Raw genomic sequence first — 17,544 nt, forward strand, 5'->3', positions numbered from 1 at the left:
TAGATTGTTTCCTGTATTTTGATTTGTTGTTGACAGAAGGAAGATATTTACACTTGAAACTAAACAAATATACTTGATAAAATTTTATGTTTTTGTCAAAAAGAAAAATACAGTTTATTTTAAACTTTGAAACTTCAAAATTCAAGCTAAATTTGATCAGAAAATTCACACAAAATAGATGGAAGTGTGAAGATGAATTGTTAAACGTTCTGTGGGAGGCGGGTGGGACTTTCCCTCTTTTATGGACCCAATGAGCCGCTTTTCCTACGAAAGGGGCAGTGACGTGCGGTGAGGTTCATAGCTGGTGAGGCACTGACGTCATCAGAATCAGATTTGCAAATAGATGCATAGATTGACAGCAGTTTACAGGTTATGTTTCACTTCTGCATCCTTACACATACAAACTGTAGCTCACAAAACACACATTTCCTTAAAAAACAAAACAAAAAATCACTATCTCTATTATAATCTATCGCTGCACTTGACTTGCTTCCCGAATCGTTTAGCCTAGCTCGCTGTCACTTACTCGGCAGTTGAGGAGTGAACAAGACGAACGTCTGGGATCTTGAGCGCCCCCTGCCATGAGGCAAGAGAACTGCCTGCCTCACCTCGAACCTGTTCTCTGCCGTTTATAATCGCTCATTACACGAAACACGTTACACAAACACAGTTGGTGACAAAAAGCACTGTACATTATATACATAAGCTAAATTATTGGAAATAAGTTCACATATTAAATTTGTTTAAACCATTTTATTGACGCCGTACAGCAACATGCTCTCTCCGCTTAGCAGCCAGCGCAGAGCCAGGGGTTGCGCAATCCAAGTAGTAAAAACCACCGGATGAATATAACAATTTAAATTACTTTAAGATTATATATTTTCGTTCTTTCCATGATGGCAGGTGAGGCACAGCCTCACCTGCCTCCCCTGACCGCACGTCACTGGAAAGGGGAGAAAACCATCCAGCGTGTGAGGTGGGAGGAGGGTTTAGATTGAAGTGATGCAACTCTGCTGTGTTTCTGTTTCCTGTGGCTCCTGTGGTTTTCTGTTCAGTTGAAGATCAATGAAAATTTAACTGTATTTCAGTAACAAAAAAAGAATAAAAACTCCTCCACAAAAAAAGGTGAATTAGGCAGAAATATAAAGGTTTTCTCCCTCCAGTTGCAGAGCTTCTGTATGAGTCTTAGTTTTCACGGAAACTGTTTGACAGCAGAAACCCCGGAGTTCAGGCATTTAAAAGTTACATCAGACTCCACGTGTTTAGAAAGTGAAAGTCGTCAGCCTTGCTGGAAAGTCCGAGTCCAATCCTAACTGAAGAGTAAAACACAGGTAGGAAACAATGATCTCTGTATGAGAGACTATTTAATGTCCTGTTTGCTTTGGAGGATCTTAATTTTATTTAAATACTACAAAATTCATGTTTTGCATGTTTATTCGTTTATTTGGATTTCTGCTGCTTCTAAAAACAACTCAATCGATTAAGATAAAACAAAAAGTTAATCTGCTTTTAAAACGAGCTGTTTCAAAAACATCCAGAGCCACAAAAGAGCCCCGGGAGTGGAGGAAAAAGAAAAAGTGACAAGACGCTCTAAAACAATTAATTCTGAATGGCAGAAATGAGAAAACTAAAATCTCATTAACTAAGGATAATCTTATGCAAAAACATGTTTTGTATAGACCGTAGACATGTCCTAACCTGTATAAAAACTATCATACGTCACCTTTAATATTCAGTAGAGAAACGTATTATAAACCAAGATCTTTCTGTTTATACTGCAGGTGTTTTTCCACGTGTTTCATTTATTAACAAACAGGAAAAAAGTGAAAGTTGGACTGTGAGGTTTAAGTTTGTTAAAACCTCAGTGATTCTTCGAAGCCCCTGAAGTTTCACTGTGATTCTGTGCGTTATTTTCAAGTTTTGACAGGTTAAGTGTAAAGTTAGTTGTCAGTTTGTTTGAAGTGTGGCTGTCTGGGGTAGTTATGAGTAGTCAGTATCTCACCAGCAGCACATCCTTCAGAGATGTGAGATTTCAATGTGGTTCAAATGTAAATGTCTAAATAAATAATTAGAATAAAAGCAGAAAGTGGTTGACCTAAATGTTAGCTTTAGCTTCATTTGATACAAAATGTGAAAAAGAGAAATCAAAAATCTATTAAAACATCCGGAAGCTCTTCAGTGAATTTCCTGTCTGTAATATTATAACCTCCAGACGTTGGAGGAGTTTCTGAAATCACACGACTTGTTGGAAAGACAATTATCATGTTAGCTAAATATCGGCAACAGTTTTTAAATAATCACCATTTTGTTTCTAGTTTTAGGACTCAAAGTAAAAATAAAGATAAAAAAATCACAAAAATTAGATGGAAAATTATGTAAAAACCAAAGAAGTTGAAATATTCCAACCTAATGTCAAAAAACATCTAATCTAAAAGCACATTACTATTACTTACTTTTGTTGTCATTTTTTGTGAAAACTAAATGCAAACAGGAATAAACTAAAATAAAACAACATTGGTTTGCTATTTTCAGATTTAAAAATATGAGCTGTTTTAATCTTTTTTTATTTATTGTTAGCCAAAATTAAACCAAAACTGGTTTTTATCCACTTTTTGACATCATCATCCTTCAATCATAACATGATGCAACAAAGCATTTAAATTAATGCAGAAAGATAAATTATTTTATAACCAATAAAAAAGTTTTTATTATAAAACCAACAAAAAAAGTTTTTATTTTAAAATCAACAAAAAAAGTTTTTTATTTTAAAACAAACAAAAAAAGTTTTTATTTTAAAACAAACACAACATGTTTTTATTTTAAAATGTGCTTCTATGACAGAAAGTTTGATCCATACACGTTAAAGTTCAGGTATTTATAAAATGACATCATTTCAATGAACATAATAAAGTTAGTAAATAAAAAAACGTTGCCCAGCTGTTTATCAGTTTGGATCAGAGCATTAATTAAAGCAGCGGCTGCATATTTTTACTTCTGCACAGTAAAGAAATTATTCACAATAGTTCAACCAAAAACAATTCTTCAGAATTACATTTGAAATTCAAAGCTTTCGGGTTTCATGTGAGGCAAAAAATATAGATTTAAAAAGAAGTTTTTACAAAATTGTTCATGTTGACGGTAATTAGGAGACATTAGCTTCTAGTTTTTACAGTTTATTTAGTTTGAGAAACGATAATCTGTAAACGGAAAGCCATAAAAACTCATGACTGTTATAAACACTAAACTAAAACAGTTTGATTTGACAGCATCACATGTTGCAAGTTGCAGTTTTTCTAGATTTTGTTAATCGTCTGTAAAAAAAAAGAAGAATAAAACCACTTGAGAAAAAATAACATTTCATCATCAAAACAGTTCAAGCTAACTTTGAGTTAGCTTCGTGTTTAGCTTGTTGACGTTTCAAGTAAGCAAGGAGGCATTTTGACAGAAAGAGAGAGAGAGAGAGAGAGAGAGAGAGAGAGAGACCTTTAAAGACCTCCTGCTGATTCTGGTGGGAAGGACGTTCAGTCTCTGCTTCTGTGTGAATGTTTGGGTGCTATGAAGAAGAGGAGGAAGAGGAGAAGGAGAAAGACGAGAAGGGGAGGACCGAGGAGGTCGGCGGAGAAGTGAGGAGCTGATCGGACCAGGCCGGATCGTCAAGGTTTATTTCCACAAATGGGTCGACGGAGCAAACGGCTAAAAAAGGAGAAAAGGCAACAAAAAAAAGTTAGCATTTATTTGATCTACTCTAGAGATAAATATGTTTATAAACAAAATTATTAAAAAATCTTCCAGAAAAAACAAGTAAAAATGTATTTTTACAAGTAAATAAATGAGTAAATGTCAAAGTCAGACATAAAAATGATCAAAATTCTACTAAACAAATACAGAAAAAGCTGCTAAAGTCAAGAAAAAATGAGTTTTAGGAAATCTTTAGACGTGTTTATCAGGATTTTTCCAAATATCCTACATGAGCAGCTGAGTGATGGAAAGAAATGATGATTGTTTGGGATAAAACAATGTATAGAATCTGTTTTATTTATATTTTATTAAATAAAAAAATGTTTAAAATTCTCGATATTCAATGGAAAATCTTGAATTATTACAGAAATTCAGCTGATATTGTGACAATTTATCTTTTGTTATTGTTTGGTGTCTTTATCTCCCGTCAAATCAGTCAGACTGAAGTCAAAACTGGACGAACCTCTACGGATTCGGTTATTAGAAAAATATGTTTCCACTGAAATATTTTAATAGCACCTGTTGATTGTATCTGTGTGGTATTTAAATGAGCTTACATGGATTGTTGTTGTTTCCGTTCTGTTGCTGCGGCTCCTCGACTGCATCGAAGAACAAGTTGTTGCTGCTCATCTGGTTGGATTTCTTCTCTGTCTGGTCGCCTCCTGATAACGAGCTGCTGCTGCTGCTGGAGGAGGAAGAGGACGACGAAGATCTCTGCGGGTCGTTTGTTTCTGGTGGATCCTGAAGAGCTGCAGGAAGGGAAGGAGTTAAAGAGGAAGAGTGAATATCTGAATTCACCAAAACTGAGTCTGGATCATCAAAAGGGTAAAATTCACTTTTCATATTTCCATTTAGTTTTTACTGCTTCTGAAAAAAGTCCAGACTGATTTTAGGCAGTAAATTAATGGCTTTTGGTGTCTGGAAAACAAGCTGTTTCAAAAACCTCCTGATTGTTAAGTCACTCTGTGCCGTTACCGAGCAACCCCAGCCAAACCCATCCCGTTACCTAGCAACCCAAGCAGAGCGTCAGCACTTTTGGTCAGCTGGATTTACCAACGTATGCGCTGTACAATGGCTGCTGGAAAGGACAAGTGTTCTGTTGTTGACTCACCATCCATTCCTTCTTCCTCAGGGTCAGAGATGTTCGGTCGTGCAAATGTGCTTCTGTTAGAAGCCATTTTCAGCTTATTCTGATTCTGAAAGGAGCTAAAATAGGCAGAACTGAGCAAATACAATGTAATTATGCATCCTTGAAGAGGTTAGAATAGGTCTATTGGTGATGCAAAACATTTAAAAAATTTTTTCGTACAAAATAATTCTTAAATAATGAGATTTTAGTTCTGCTTAGTTTGATCTCCTTTCAGAATGAGCTGCTTTAGAGCCTCATGTTGCTTTGAATCCAAATAAGCTGCATGAGTTGGGGGCCTGTTGGTCACGGCCCCCAACTCAACGTTTACACTTGAACATCAAAATAGCTGCAAATAGATGCATAACTATACAACTATATGTCTTTGAAAAGCAGAAGTGGAGCCTCATGCACAACCAACAAGAATGCAGCGGGACAAAACACTTGTCTTTTCCAGCAGCCATTGCACAGCGGTAAAACCAGCTGACCAAATGTGCTGGAGCCCCGCTTGGGGCGCAGTGTGACTGAACAATTTTCCAAACACCAAAAACCATCTGGGTGTTTGTTTTTAAATGTTTGAGATGTTTTTACAAGCAGTAGAAACCCAGAAATAAAATAAATGTGAAAAATGTTAATTTTGATAATCTGCCCCTTTAAATGTGCAGTTTTTTGCCAAACATTGGTACCGTTCTCTTCCCCGTCTGCGTTTTCCTCCGGTTGTGGGCCGGTGCCGTTGGGTATCGGTGTGGTGGAGAGATCATCTGAGATCACATCTTTGTTAACCGGTTGGTCTGAGAAACAAACACAGAAACCAAACCAAAACATCCTTACTCAGGTCGTCGGACTTTTGAAGACATTTAGATGGAGTTAGTTAGTTACCGAGGTCATCCAGGTAGACCTGACCGAAGGTGCCAGTTGGTTCGTAGGCACTGCTGGAGGCCGGAGGGCGTTGGAGGTCAAACGAGTACGTCTGAAAAAGACCAACAGAAACCAAAGCATTTGAATATTGATGGTATCATAGAGTGATAGTTTTTCTTTAAGGAAACATGGATTTATTTGTAGTTTCTCACCCTGGACGCCCTGCGGAGCATGTAGAGGATGACACACAGAGCGATGATCACGATGATTATCAACACCAGCAGGATGTAAGCTGCCGAGAACAAAATGACGAGGTTACCAGAACCTCAGTTTAGATTCAAACACAGAAGAAATAATAAATATGGTTTGAAATATTCACATTATACTGAGTTAATTTGCCTTGTATACTAGTGACCACTAGGGGGCGCTGGAACATTAGCTACATGTTCACTGTAATTTCCTGAAGATTCCAACCAAAATCTACAAAACGAAACATCTGCATTCGATAAGAAAAGCATTAATAGGATGAATGACTTGCATCTATTTTAGTATAAATTTGGTTAGTTTTAGAAAACAGAGTGTTGATGAAACACCCAGCAGGAATCGGGCTGATAATTCAACTGGAACTACAATAGAAAAGAAAAAAATACCAAACCTGAGTTTAAAAAGAAAAAGAGCGAAGATGAACTCAACAGATAAACTGGAGCAAAAAAAGTGAACTTACCCCAAGATGAACTTTGTGAAGTCACTGAAAGAAACACATTAGATTTAGTTTTTCACTCAGGAGAAATCTGATGGTTTCTTTTATTTGTACCTTGGTTAAAAGAGCAGGCGGCCATTCTCAAAACAAACGATGAATAATATTATTCTTAAAGGGACAGCGTGTGTTTTCCAGGCACAGTAAAGTAATTATTGCCTTCATTTGGATTTATGACTGTAATTTAACGCTCGTGTCTCCTTTAAAAGCTCCTGCTCTTTCTGAAACCTTCAGGAATAATTTCAACATGGCTCCTCTGTCAACCTTTAACAGTGTTTTTACCAGGGTTGCTCTGCAGCTCAGTTTCAGCTAGTTCAGCAGGCCTTTGTGGAAAAGGTAGTGATGAACTCTGACCTGAACATTCAGAGTCACATAAAGACGATTATAAAGTCGGCCTTCCAGGACCTGAAGAACATCTCCAGGATTAAGATCTAGAAAAACTCTCTAAATCTAGATTAAATCCCAGTTGCTTCTGAAATGAAACATTAATCAACATTTTGATGTGTAACGACGCCATTTGACAAAATGCAATGCTGCAATTATTGTATGTGTATTCTATGACTTCATATTTCTGTGTTTTTATGAACGTTGAACTGCTTTGTTGCTCAAATATGGTGCACAAATAAACAAGGTTGATCTATTAATCTCCAACAGAGTCTAAAAATATCAATCAGATCCAGAACGCTGCTGCTGGCATCCTGAATAAAACCAGGAGACAGAGCACATCACCCAGTTCTGCAGTCCCTCCACTGGCTCCCTGTAGCTCAGAGAACAGACTTTAAAATACTGCTGCTAGTTTATAAACCACTGAATGGCTTAAAGAGCTGCTGTTGTCGCCATAGCAACCTTCCAGACCTCTCAGGTCTTCTGGTTCTGCTCTGCATCCTCAGAACCAGAACCAAATATGGAGAAGCAGCATTCAGCTTCTATGCACCACAAATATGGAACAAACTTCCAGAAAACAGTAAAACAGCCGAAGCACTGAGTTAGTGTGAAGTAGCTGTCGTAGGTGAGCCTGTGTTACCAAACCGGCAGAAAGTGTTACAGAAAAACAGTGAATAAATGTTTCTTACATTAACAATTAATTTCTGCGGATATTCTCACAGTTAAACTTAACAAAAACAAAAACAAAAACAAAAACGTCTCTTTCCTTTATTTAGCAACAAACTGCAGACGGTTATTGTAAATCTCGCTCCTGAAAGTGGCAGCTAAGTGGTAAAGTGTTGTTTTTTGTCGTCCTGTGACTGTTAGCATTCTGGTTTGATGGATTAAACTTGGCGTTTCTGAAGAGCTCCTGTGGGTTCTGGTGAGCAGTTAGACAGAAATCAGGCGTGTGAGTCGCTGCGGTTTGACACAGGAAGACAAAACGAGGCAGAGCGTGAACCTGCAGCCTGCATGAAGCTACCTGCTGTAGGCGCTGCAGAGGTTGACCCTTCACTGCTTTCTTCTTTTGGCTGTCAGAGAGGAAACAAAACTCCATCAGTTAACTCCATCTAACATTCTCTGTTTTATTTCAACCTTCTTGCATCTGAAAGCATCGGATGGTTTGAAATGTTTGTTTCTTCTCCTGGATTTCTGAGAACTGGCTTCGTGTTTCTGAAGCTTTTCTTGTTCATGGTGGGCTTTGCACTACAACCCAAAACTCACTTCCTGTCTGCCGTTTTTCTAGAACAGCAGCGGTGGAGTGGCTTGATTAAACTGACACCTAAAACTATTTTTATATAGTTTTATAAAACATTACACAACAAGCAGCATCCAAACGACAACATCTGCATTTCATGTGCCAAAATGTGAAGATATGAGGTTAATGATGATAAAACTTTGTTCATTGATGCTGTACTTGTGGCTCACTGCAGGAATTATGGGTTTAATGGAGATCAGAGTTTGATCTTTTTTTATCTCCAGAAAGTGAAAAAAAAAATCTGCAAAAGTGTTTAAAACATTACAGATTGGATTCATTTTTAGTACTTTATTAATCCTAAAGAGAATATTTTTGTCATAGAGTTGTAGATGTGGCTCCTGCAGCAGTCTGTCTTCCAGCAAGTTTGAAGAAGCCTCTGACTGAAGAACGTTGTCCCTCAGTGTAGCACAAGATGGAGAATTTCTAACACAGCAATTCTGCTCTTTTAGTAAAAACAGAGGAAGGAAATAAATCATGTAAATTCATGTCTATGTTCAATTTTAAGACAAATTAAACAGATTTGTGCGGAAAACTGGAGAAAATTTCCAGATGAAATGATTCAAACCATCAGAGCTTTTTAAAATCCAATACAAAACATGTTTGTTTTTTAGAAAAACTATAGTCAGTATTTGGTTCTGCTCTAGTTCCACTCATAGATTATTTCTCTAATAATATGGAAAAAATGTTTTGTTATAAATTAAATAATCTGAGATTTGGTACTTTTTCATGAACAATAAGCAAATACTTAAAACAAGTTCCTATTTCTTCCTGAAAAGTCTCTAATAAGTTAATCTGGTTTTATTTGAATTGTACTAGGATATTTGCAGTGGACAAAAAATCCTTGGTAGGATTTTGAGTTTTTTCAGTGTAGAGGTCTGCAGTAGCACCAACAGGGTTTCCACTGTTAATATTAAATCATGTTAATTAACTATTAAAATATGCAGATTAGCAGGTGGCTGGGGTTCCTAATCCCCATGAATAATCCACCAGATTTCTGTTTCTGAATGTTTTGGTTTGAGCTGCAGCCGCTGGATAAAAACGTTCGTGTTACTGAGGACTGTTACCGTGGTTACTGACGCCGAGGTAGGGCTCTGATGCGCTGGAGGAGACGGAGTTGATGCTGTTGCGTTGTTCGTCTCCTCCATGGTTCCATTAATGTCCGTCTCAGATGTCGAAGCATTAAAAGGATCTGTGGCTAACATAAAGGAAACGACAAAATGAAGAAGAATCTCAAATCTTCAAATTAAAACTTCAAAACGTTGCAGTGAAAAACAAAAGCATGAAACAGAGGCTAACTGTGTAAAATAATCCAGAGTTGATGGATAGAAAATAAAACATTCCTGCAGTAACATAAATACTTTAGTTCAGATTCTCTATTGAAATGTGTTTAATCTTTGTATTGTAGTTCTCAACTCTTCTTTCAAGGTCTGTATGATATAACCATAAATAATAAAAAGTATTTGTATCAATATCAGTATTGGTTAATTAATAAATACTTTGTATTCTGTATTTAGTGTGAAAAGATTCATAATTTTTAGTCACTTATAAAACATTTATTGAAGGTAAAATAACCATAACAACATTTTCATAAGTACATTGTACTTTTTTACATTTATGGCATAAATTTGCACTATAATAAATCATTTTTCAATAACTTAGACAGATGGAGATCGTCCTGTAACATCTGTCACAGAGCAGCAGTGGAAGTCATCAAGATGAAGACACAGTGTGAAGAAATCAAAATAAATGCAACATTGATCAACATATCTGATTATGTTAATCAATAAAATGTAACATTTGTTTCTGGTTTCTCAGCTGGATTCATAAAAGTCAGAAGAAGACTGGAGAAACGAGCAGCAGAGGGAGAACGAGGAGAGAAGAGACAATTATTCCTCTAATTATATTTGGGCTAAACTGAGCTCTTTATTTTATAGAAACGCTGCAAAGTGTAGCATGTTATGATATTCTGTCAAAATAATGAGGAAAAAAAGACAACAGGAGATTCAGAAATTAAATTTTCTTAAATTAACGCAGTTATTTAATAAGATTTTATTTTGGAGTAACACTCTGCTCCAAACCAGTTGGTGGCGGTAGAGCACCAATTTCATTGTTTGCCAACCGCCAACAAACATAAAAGAAGAAGAAAAAGAAAAAAGGAGAAGAAGAATCTGACTTAAGAAGAGTATTTTTTACCATTTTTATTAACATCCACGGCTGTTTTCGTGTCATATAGTTGTGTGGGAGCGGAAGTTTCTGGAACTAAATAAGAAACACAAAACAATAAAATAAATATAAATAAACAGATAAATAAAGCTAGAAAATTCTAAATTAGGGAGGCAGATCAATAGAGCTTACAGGATGTGGATAATAATAATATTTTCCATTATAAATCATATTTAGAAAGTCAGTTTTTACCTGGAGTTGCAGGACGTATCGTCGTATTTAGTCCTTGTGAAACAGCAGAAGTTATTAGAGCTGCAAAACAATAAAGATAAATATTACATAAAGCAAATCTTAATATTGAATTTAACAGCTTGTCCTTGTTGAAGGAAGAAAAGACTAAATTAGCTTAATCTGGAAAAAGCTTGGCTCTCTTTCTTCCTATTTCCCGGGTTCTTCCAGCGAGCAGCGTGTGGCAATCAGGAACGACGATGCGTGATGACGTCACAGAATTACAGCGTTTAATTCCACACAAGAAGCGTATGAATTAACAAGAAAACTGCAGAGTTACAGAAAAAGTACATTCTTTACCTGAGACAAAAGAATTAAAAGACAAAGGGACAATGACAGAGAAAGAAAAGGCAAAGACATGTCTTTGGAGAAGGCTGATGCCAAAACGGCAGAAAATAACAGCAATCTGAATTATTATTATCATGTTCTATCTCTTATAGTGAAGGCGTTTCTCTCCTTGTTAATGTATTCATTAAGGCGTAGCTCTGTATGACCAATCAGACGCTACCTTGGACGCCAATAAAACTTAGAACTTCCCCTAATTTCACGCCAGGATCAAAAAGCCCCTGCTAGAGCCACCTGATCAAATAGACCCTTAACATACGACTTCACATATACCTGTGAATTTTAAAGTGTCTCCTTCACAAAGTTAACCTCAGTAATTTAATTTAAGGAAAAATTATCTTCACAAACCTAGTTTTTTTCTCGTCTGCAATCAGCATTTTCCAAAGATTTGAATCTTTACCTTATCACATAAATCCTGAACAATTTTCTAATACTAAACAACACATTTTCATTGAAACAATTTCCATTTGATTCAGATATTATCATAGACAGTACAATTTTCAAATACATTCAGCATTCACCATTCTAAACTTAGATAATGCACTTTGATTAAAACTTGCTATTAATACTTAGAAAAATGTTAATGATCTCAACATTCTATGTTGTATTTTAGTTTAAACCATGCCAGATGTGGTTCTAAAAGGCCTTTGATGTTCTGTGAACCAAATCGGCTTCTGCCCTGCACTAGATGCTAATTTCATGGCTTCCTGAGCCCTGATAACAATCCTAAAAGATCTCCTTTAATATGCATCTAGTTCCTGACCTTTGATATTTACCCTGTTGGATAATTTAACTGTAAATTCTTCACACAATATCTGTTTAAAACTAAGAAATTTATACAACATAGAATGTTCAAGATACCTTTTACACATGACATAAGATTAACTGTTAAGAAATTTGTTCAAAATCAGACTGTTCAATATACCTTTTACACCTGGGGTAAAATTAGCTGTATTAAGCACTAAAAATAATTATTTTTCTTTACATCCTTTAAATCATTAACATAATGTGAGCAGCATGCAGCGTACTGATAACGGGTGACTGAGTTTTCTTGTAGCTGCAGCTGCTTTCAGATGTGTGAAAAAACAAACTACATGAGAGCAAAGAGGTGTTAAAAGTCTGAGAAAGAAAAGAAAACATTCAGGTTCTCTGATCTCATCTTTATTCTGCTCTGTCTGCTGCAAACACTTGATGATTGGACCATATAAAACCTCCGTCTAGAGGATTGCACAGCTGCTAACATTTAGCATGAATACTTTTAAATCAAAGTAAAAACAGAAACAGCACTTCTAGCTCCTCTAAGATGTGAGGTTAGTGGTGATTTTTGTTTAAACTTTCAGAACTAAAGACTGTTGCTTTAATGTTTTAACTGCTCTCTCCTCTCACAGAGTTTACCAAACATGTTAGCATTCACTTATCTTAGCATAACGCTGCTAAACTACAACCTAGCACTTAGCTTTAGTTTCTTTTAATTATTTTAGGTGTTTTATTTAAGTGATGCTCAGATAAAAAAATCTTATATTATTAAGGTAATCTGCCTCAGACTTACAGGTCCACCATTTTTGTAGTTTAATATTTTTTCTAGAGTTTGTTGTTTCATAAACACGAGAGACACGCAGCTGGTTATCTGCAATAACTGAATGCTTTCAATGTCAAATTTATTCATATTGAACTTTAAAAACAGGCGTTAAACGGCACCAAGAATGACAATAACACAAAATGATAAAAACAGAGCATCAAAACAACACTTCAAACAAATGTCAAAGAATAAAAACGAGTTGAGAAGCGATTTAAACGTTCATAGTTTTATGAGCTTTTAAAAACCGTCGCCTATATCTAATAAGTTTCCATCCTGGAAGCTCTAAGTGATTATTTAGTAACAAAACTCACTGCTACAGATTCTTGATCGTTTTTTAAACCTATTTTAATAATAAACATGTTTTACTTTAATGTAAAGGCAACACAGTTTAACTTGTTCACTGCAAAAACACAAAATCTTACCAAGTATTTTGGTCTAATTTTAGAGCAAACATTTTATTCTTGAAATGAGAGAAAACCAACTTAAAAATGACTTTTCAGCAAGTTAAATGTAAATAATTCCTTAATACTGCTGACAAAGTTCTATTTACAGGCAGATTATTTCACTTATAACATGGAAAAAATGTCAAAACTAAAATAAAATACCAGTGGAACTAGAACTTCTTCATCAATATTAAGGAATTATTGATTTAAAATAAGCTTCAATATATTTCTTGGAAGTTATTTCAAGTGTAATAAGATATTTAAACTAAAATTAGACCAATATACTATAAGGTTTAGTGTTTTTGCAGTGTAATACTGGAGCTGTTTTTATGTAAATGTCAAAGAGCATGCTCTTAGCTTCCTAAATCTAAACAATTATTTAACTTCTGCATCTTTTTATTGCCTGATTTTAATCATCAAACGAAGTTTTTTCATTTTAAACTATAATTAAATCTCAGCCTAATCAGCAGGACCATAATAATGCTGAATGTTTGTCTTATTTTAGCTCTGATTAAAATGAACGTTCAGTACATTTAGAAACACCTCCTCATAAATCTGAACATCATGTTCATTCCTAAACAGAAAATATGCAAATATTACACTTTTGCTCCTTCATCGCTTTGCATTTGAAAAAAACAAAAGTTCATTTGGCGGAAACCTAAACTCACTGCGGCGTATGTTGGCTTTGCATTACTTCCTGCATGGGTGGCATCAATTAAAGGCCTTTATAGTCTGTGGAAATCATGCAAATGCAGATTTATGACTAAATTAAGGTTTTCCAGGTGAGTAAATAAATGACTATGATGACTAAATTATGTCCAGTAGCTCATTTTGAACAAACATTCTTGTACCATTTGATTAAATTGAATTGAAGAAGTAAAAGTTTTAAATTAGTCGTCTCAGTGAGCATCTTTATGTTTCTATTATTGAAGATTTGAGTTAAAAAGAAGAACCTGGGAGGAAAAGTCTGCTGGTTGAAGTGAACTCACCCAGGAAGCAGAGCTGAACCAACAGCTTCATCATCTTGATTCAAACCGTCTCCCACTTGATTGTTTTTTTTTTACAACAAAAAGCTGTGATCATCAGCGAAGCAGCAGCAGTTTCCCTTTTATTCAAGTTATTTTGTTCCTTTTTCTTTTAAGCTCCTTCCTCTGCGGCGTTCCTCAGTCCTCGACTTTTAGACCTGAAGCTCTAAAAGCGTTTCTCTTCCTTTCTCTCTCTGTTTCTCTCGCCCTCCCCCATCCTCTCTTCTCACCCGTTTTACTCGCCGTCGCCCTGTTTAACCTCGCAGAGTTTTTCTGTTGTGTGTGTTAAACTTTGCGGTTTGAAGAATTCAAATTTGAGCGGCGGGCTCTGAGGCCTGATTTCAGAACGTTTCTTTGTCGTGACGAGGAACCGTGGATGAAATGTGGATTATTGTTATTATTTTTCACCAAGAATTTAGCAAATATCTACAGAAAACAGAGAAAATCTAATAAAAACAGAACTTTATGTGCATGAAATCTGTTGCTCTTTGTATTTCTTTCCATCATAACCTTTTCCTTATTCCCTCTATTTTTCTTTTTTTTAAAACAAACATCACTCTGAATGGTCTTCTATGTGCCACCCTCGGTGGGCGTCTTTCTTCCTGTAAATCATTCTTGGTATCACTCGGTTTTCAGGAACTGAGTGATGAGCCGCAGAGCGAGCGCCGCGTCCCCCACAGGAAGCAACAGTAGCTGCTAACTGCTGCTAACTGCTGCTACCTCACTAACGCAGGTGTCAACCCTCCCCAAGCTGCTTCCAACCTTTAACACACACATTAACGTTTATCTTCAGCTCTCCAGCCACTTTCACCTCCTCTAATACAAGCCAACCAGACGTGGTAAATGCTGAAGGTTAAACTGAGCATCAGAACGGGGACAAAAGGGGATTTCAGTCATTTTGTAGGCGGCCAGGCTGGTCTGAGTAAAACAGAAACTGACGATCTATTTTGGGTTTTCACCATCCGTGCCATCGCTCCACGTCTTAAATAGAGAAAAAGTCAAGTGAGCCACAGTTTGTGGACTGAAACTTCTTGCTGATTTCACAGGAGAATTGAATGAGGTGAGGAAAAAGTACTCAGATAACCAAGAAGGTCATGAAACTTTCTCTGAGGTCATAATATGTCCAGGTTCAGTAAAATCAGACGGTAAAGGAGAGAAACCTGCTACCTGGTCAGAAGAGTCTGGAAGTCCAGATCCATCCTGCGTTACATGCAGAGGTGAAGGTACAGAAATCTGAAACACTGGAAGGTTTAAGAATAATAAAAAACATTTTTCATATGACAGAGGTGTAATTACAAGAAATTTAATTGGAATGTGTTGCAAAACAGCGTCTTACCTGAAGAAGAGGGATGGAGCGTCCAAAAATGACCCCCGGTGTACCACAGGGTTTCACCTTCGGGCCCTTCCTATTTAATATCTACATAGTGGCTCAGATTACAACAAATAACACGGGAAGTATAAATACTTAGCAAGTTACCAAGTATTTCAGTCAAGTCTGTAGATCACTTGAAATAAGACAAAACTAACTTACGAGTAAGTTTTAATCAAATTTAGGAGCTTTTTGTCAGACAATAATGACTGACGTAAAAAGTGCTGGTTCTGACATATTTTATTCACTTTTAATAAGATATTTTTTCAATAATCTGCCAGTGGAGCTGGTACTTTTTCATCAATATTAAGGAATAATTGGATTAAAGCAATCAATCAGGTTTGTGTGTATATCGTCTTTCAGCAGCAAGGCGGTTAAAACTTTACGTCATAAATGGCCTGTTGCGATAAACGATAAATCAATTAATCATAGATATTTAATTATCGCCTTTATCGTCTCTTACGGCCTTTTTCTCTTTCTGTTGATGACACTAAATGAAAAAAGGCTCAACTCCGCTGCTCTCCACTGACCCTCCCTTCCTCATGTCCAGTTCACACTACAGGATCTTAGTGCTGTCAGTCGATTGTCGCCCCATTTTAAAAACCTGAGAGACCACAGATTAGCTGACAGAAATCCTAGGTATCAAGGTTCGATCGTGTTCGATCGTGTTGTGTGGTGTCCAACAATGGGCACAAAATAATGGCTACAAGTCCAGCTAACTAATTTTAAAACCAGGCATTAATCAATGCTTTACTACAATCTACCTGCAGTGCATGTGGCTCTAGTGTCAACTGAATGAAAATCATTATAATCTATTTATGTCACGTTAACGAAGAACAGCTGAAAAGTTACCGGGTTCATCAACGTAGCGATTTTGCTCCAACTCCTCCCCTCGTCATTTCTATATTCTTTGTACGAAATGTTTTATAAACATTAATGTTGTTTCCACATATCATCTCCAATGTCCGTTGGATTTCGTGTCAGCTGTTTGGGATTCCCCTCGGTAATTTCCCCTCTGGAAACACCGAGGAGAATCCGGCTTTCTGATTGGCTACCTGTCACATTCAACAGGCTGCGTTAAGCTCCCAGTGGGGAAAACCCCTGATTTAGATCGGAGGGGCCACAACGATCTACCACAACACACCACACAATCTTAATGACCAAAGCTCTAGATTGTCATAAGGGGAAAATGTAGGTGAACTAAGGTGTAGTGTGAACTATTGCATCAGGTAGTCGGATGTTCCATCTTCTCTATTTAAATCTAATGATTACTGATGGTTCTGGTTCTGGGGATGCAGAGCAGAACCAGAATGAGTTCCTATATTTTACCAATAAGTTAATTGTAAGTCAGTTTTCCTTATTTCAAGCGTAACAAGAATGTTTCACCTGAAATCAAATGAAAAATACTTGGTAAGACTTTGTGTTTTTGCCGTCGTTATGCAGATGATACACAGCTCTACATCACAGTGTCACCAGGTTACCACAAACTAATTTAGTAGAAACTTAGAAAAGATAAATGCATGGGGGTGCCAAAACTTTCTCCAGCTGAACAGAAACAAACTGAAGTTATTTCAGAAAACTGCAAAACAGCCGAAACGAGGAGGACTTAAGCGGACTGTGTAGAGATGTTGAGAGTTTCTGCAGAACCAGGCCTGAAGTTCATCCAGCCTGACTGGTGTGCATGTTGAATATTCATTTCTGCCTCTCAAACTTCCAGCAAGAGGTTTTCAATGCAAAAGGAAGGAAGTTTTAATCTTTAATTATTCAACACCCTCAACTTCTCCTTCATGTCTTCACTTTCTCACAAACTTTCCAAACGTCCTGAAGGTTGTTCAAAGTTGAGCTGCACAGTGTGATGAATCACAGTTGGCATTGCATCACTGACTGGCTGCAAACATCATGGTGTCTGATGTAATCTTAAAAATAAAAGCATCAGCAACATCTGGGCTGACTAAATAATATCACGGACGTCTTTGCAGTTTTCACAATTAAATGTCTCCTGATATTTCACAGCCTTATTTCAAAAGTTATTTTAAAAAAAATGGTTCAGAAATTAAACCTGTGCAAAATCGATGTTTCACAAAATAACAATAAATCATTTAGTCACCAATAAAATGTGACATTTTGAAGTGACTCCAAAACAAGGGTAATTATAGAAACCAAATAGCATAA

At 36.4% G+C, this 17,544-nt stretch overlaps 2 protein-coding genes across 5 annotated transcripts in view; one reads left to right on the forward strand and one right to left on the reverse strand.

Moving 5' to 3' along the window:
- The window catches only part of LOC122820925 (zinc finger protein 420-like), a 175,621-nt gene that overhangs the window by 61,770 nt on the left and 96,307 nt on the right, over nucleotides 1-17,544 (forward strand). The gene's annotated exons all lie outside the window — the stretch shown is intronic.
- LOC122821029 (putative protein TPRXL) lies at nucleotides 2,785-15,859 on the reverse strand. 2 transcript variants are annotated; one of them, XM_044098858.1, is made up of 11 exons: nucleotides 15,171-15,859; nucleotides 10,576-10,635; nucleotides 10,354-10,419; nucleotides 9,225-9,355; nucleotides 7,885-7,933; nucleotides 6,447-6,470; nucleotides 5,935-6,014; nucleotides 5,744-5,834; nucleotides 5,551-5,655; nucleotides 4,296-4,487; nucleotides 2,785-3,693 (listed from the first exon to the last, which is right to left on the reverse strand). In XM_044098858.1, exons 4-11 carry the CDS (start codon nucleotides 9,303-9,305, stop codon nucleotides 3,554-3,556), a joined length of 762 nt encoding a protein of 253 aa, XP_043954793.1. In that variant the 5' UTR covers nucleotides 9,306-9,355; nucleotides 10,354-10,419; nucleotides 10,576-10,635; nucleotides 15,171-15,859; the 3' UTR covers nucleotides 2,785-3,553. The 2 variants fall into 2 exon arrangements, with proteins under 2 accessions (XP_043954793.1, XP_043954792.1); XM_044098857.1 differs by lacking the exon at nucleotides 15,171-15,859 and adding an exon at nucleotides 13,968-14,703.

This window comes from Gambusia affinis, linkage group LG18 (genome assembly GCF_019740435.1).
Source record: "Gambusia affinis linkage group LG18, SWU_Gaff_1.0, whole genome shotgun sequence".
Classification (NCBI taxonomy): domain Eukaryota; kingdom Metazoa; phylum Chordata; class Actinopteri; order Cyprinodontiformes; family Poeciliidae; genus Gambusia; species Gambusia affinis.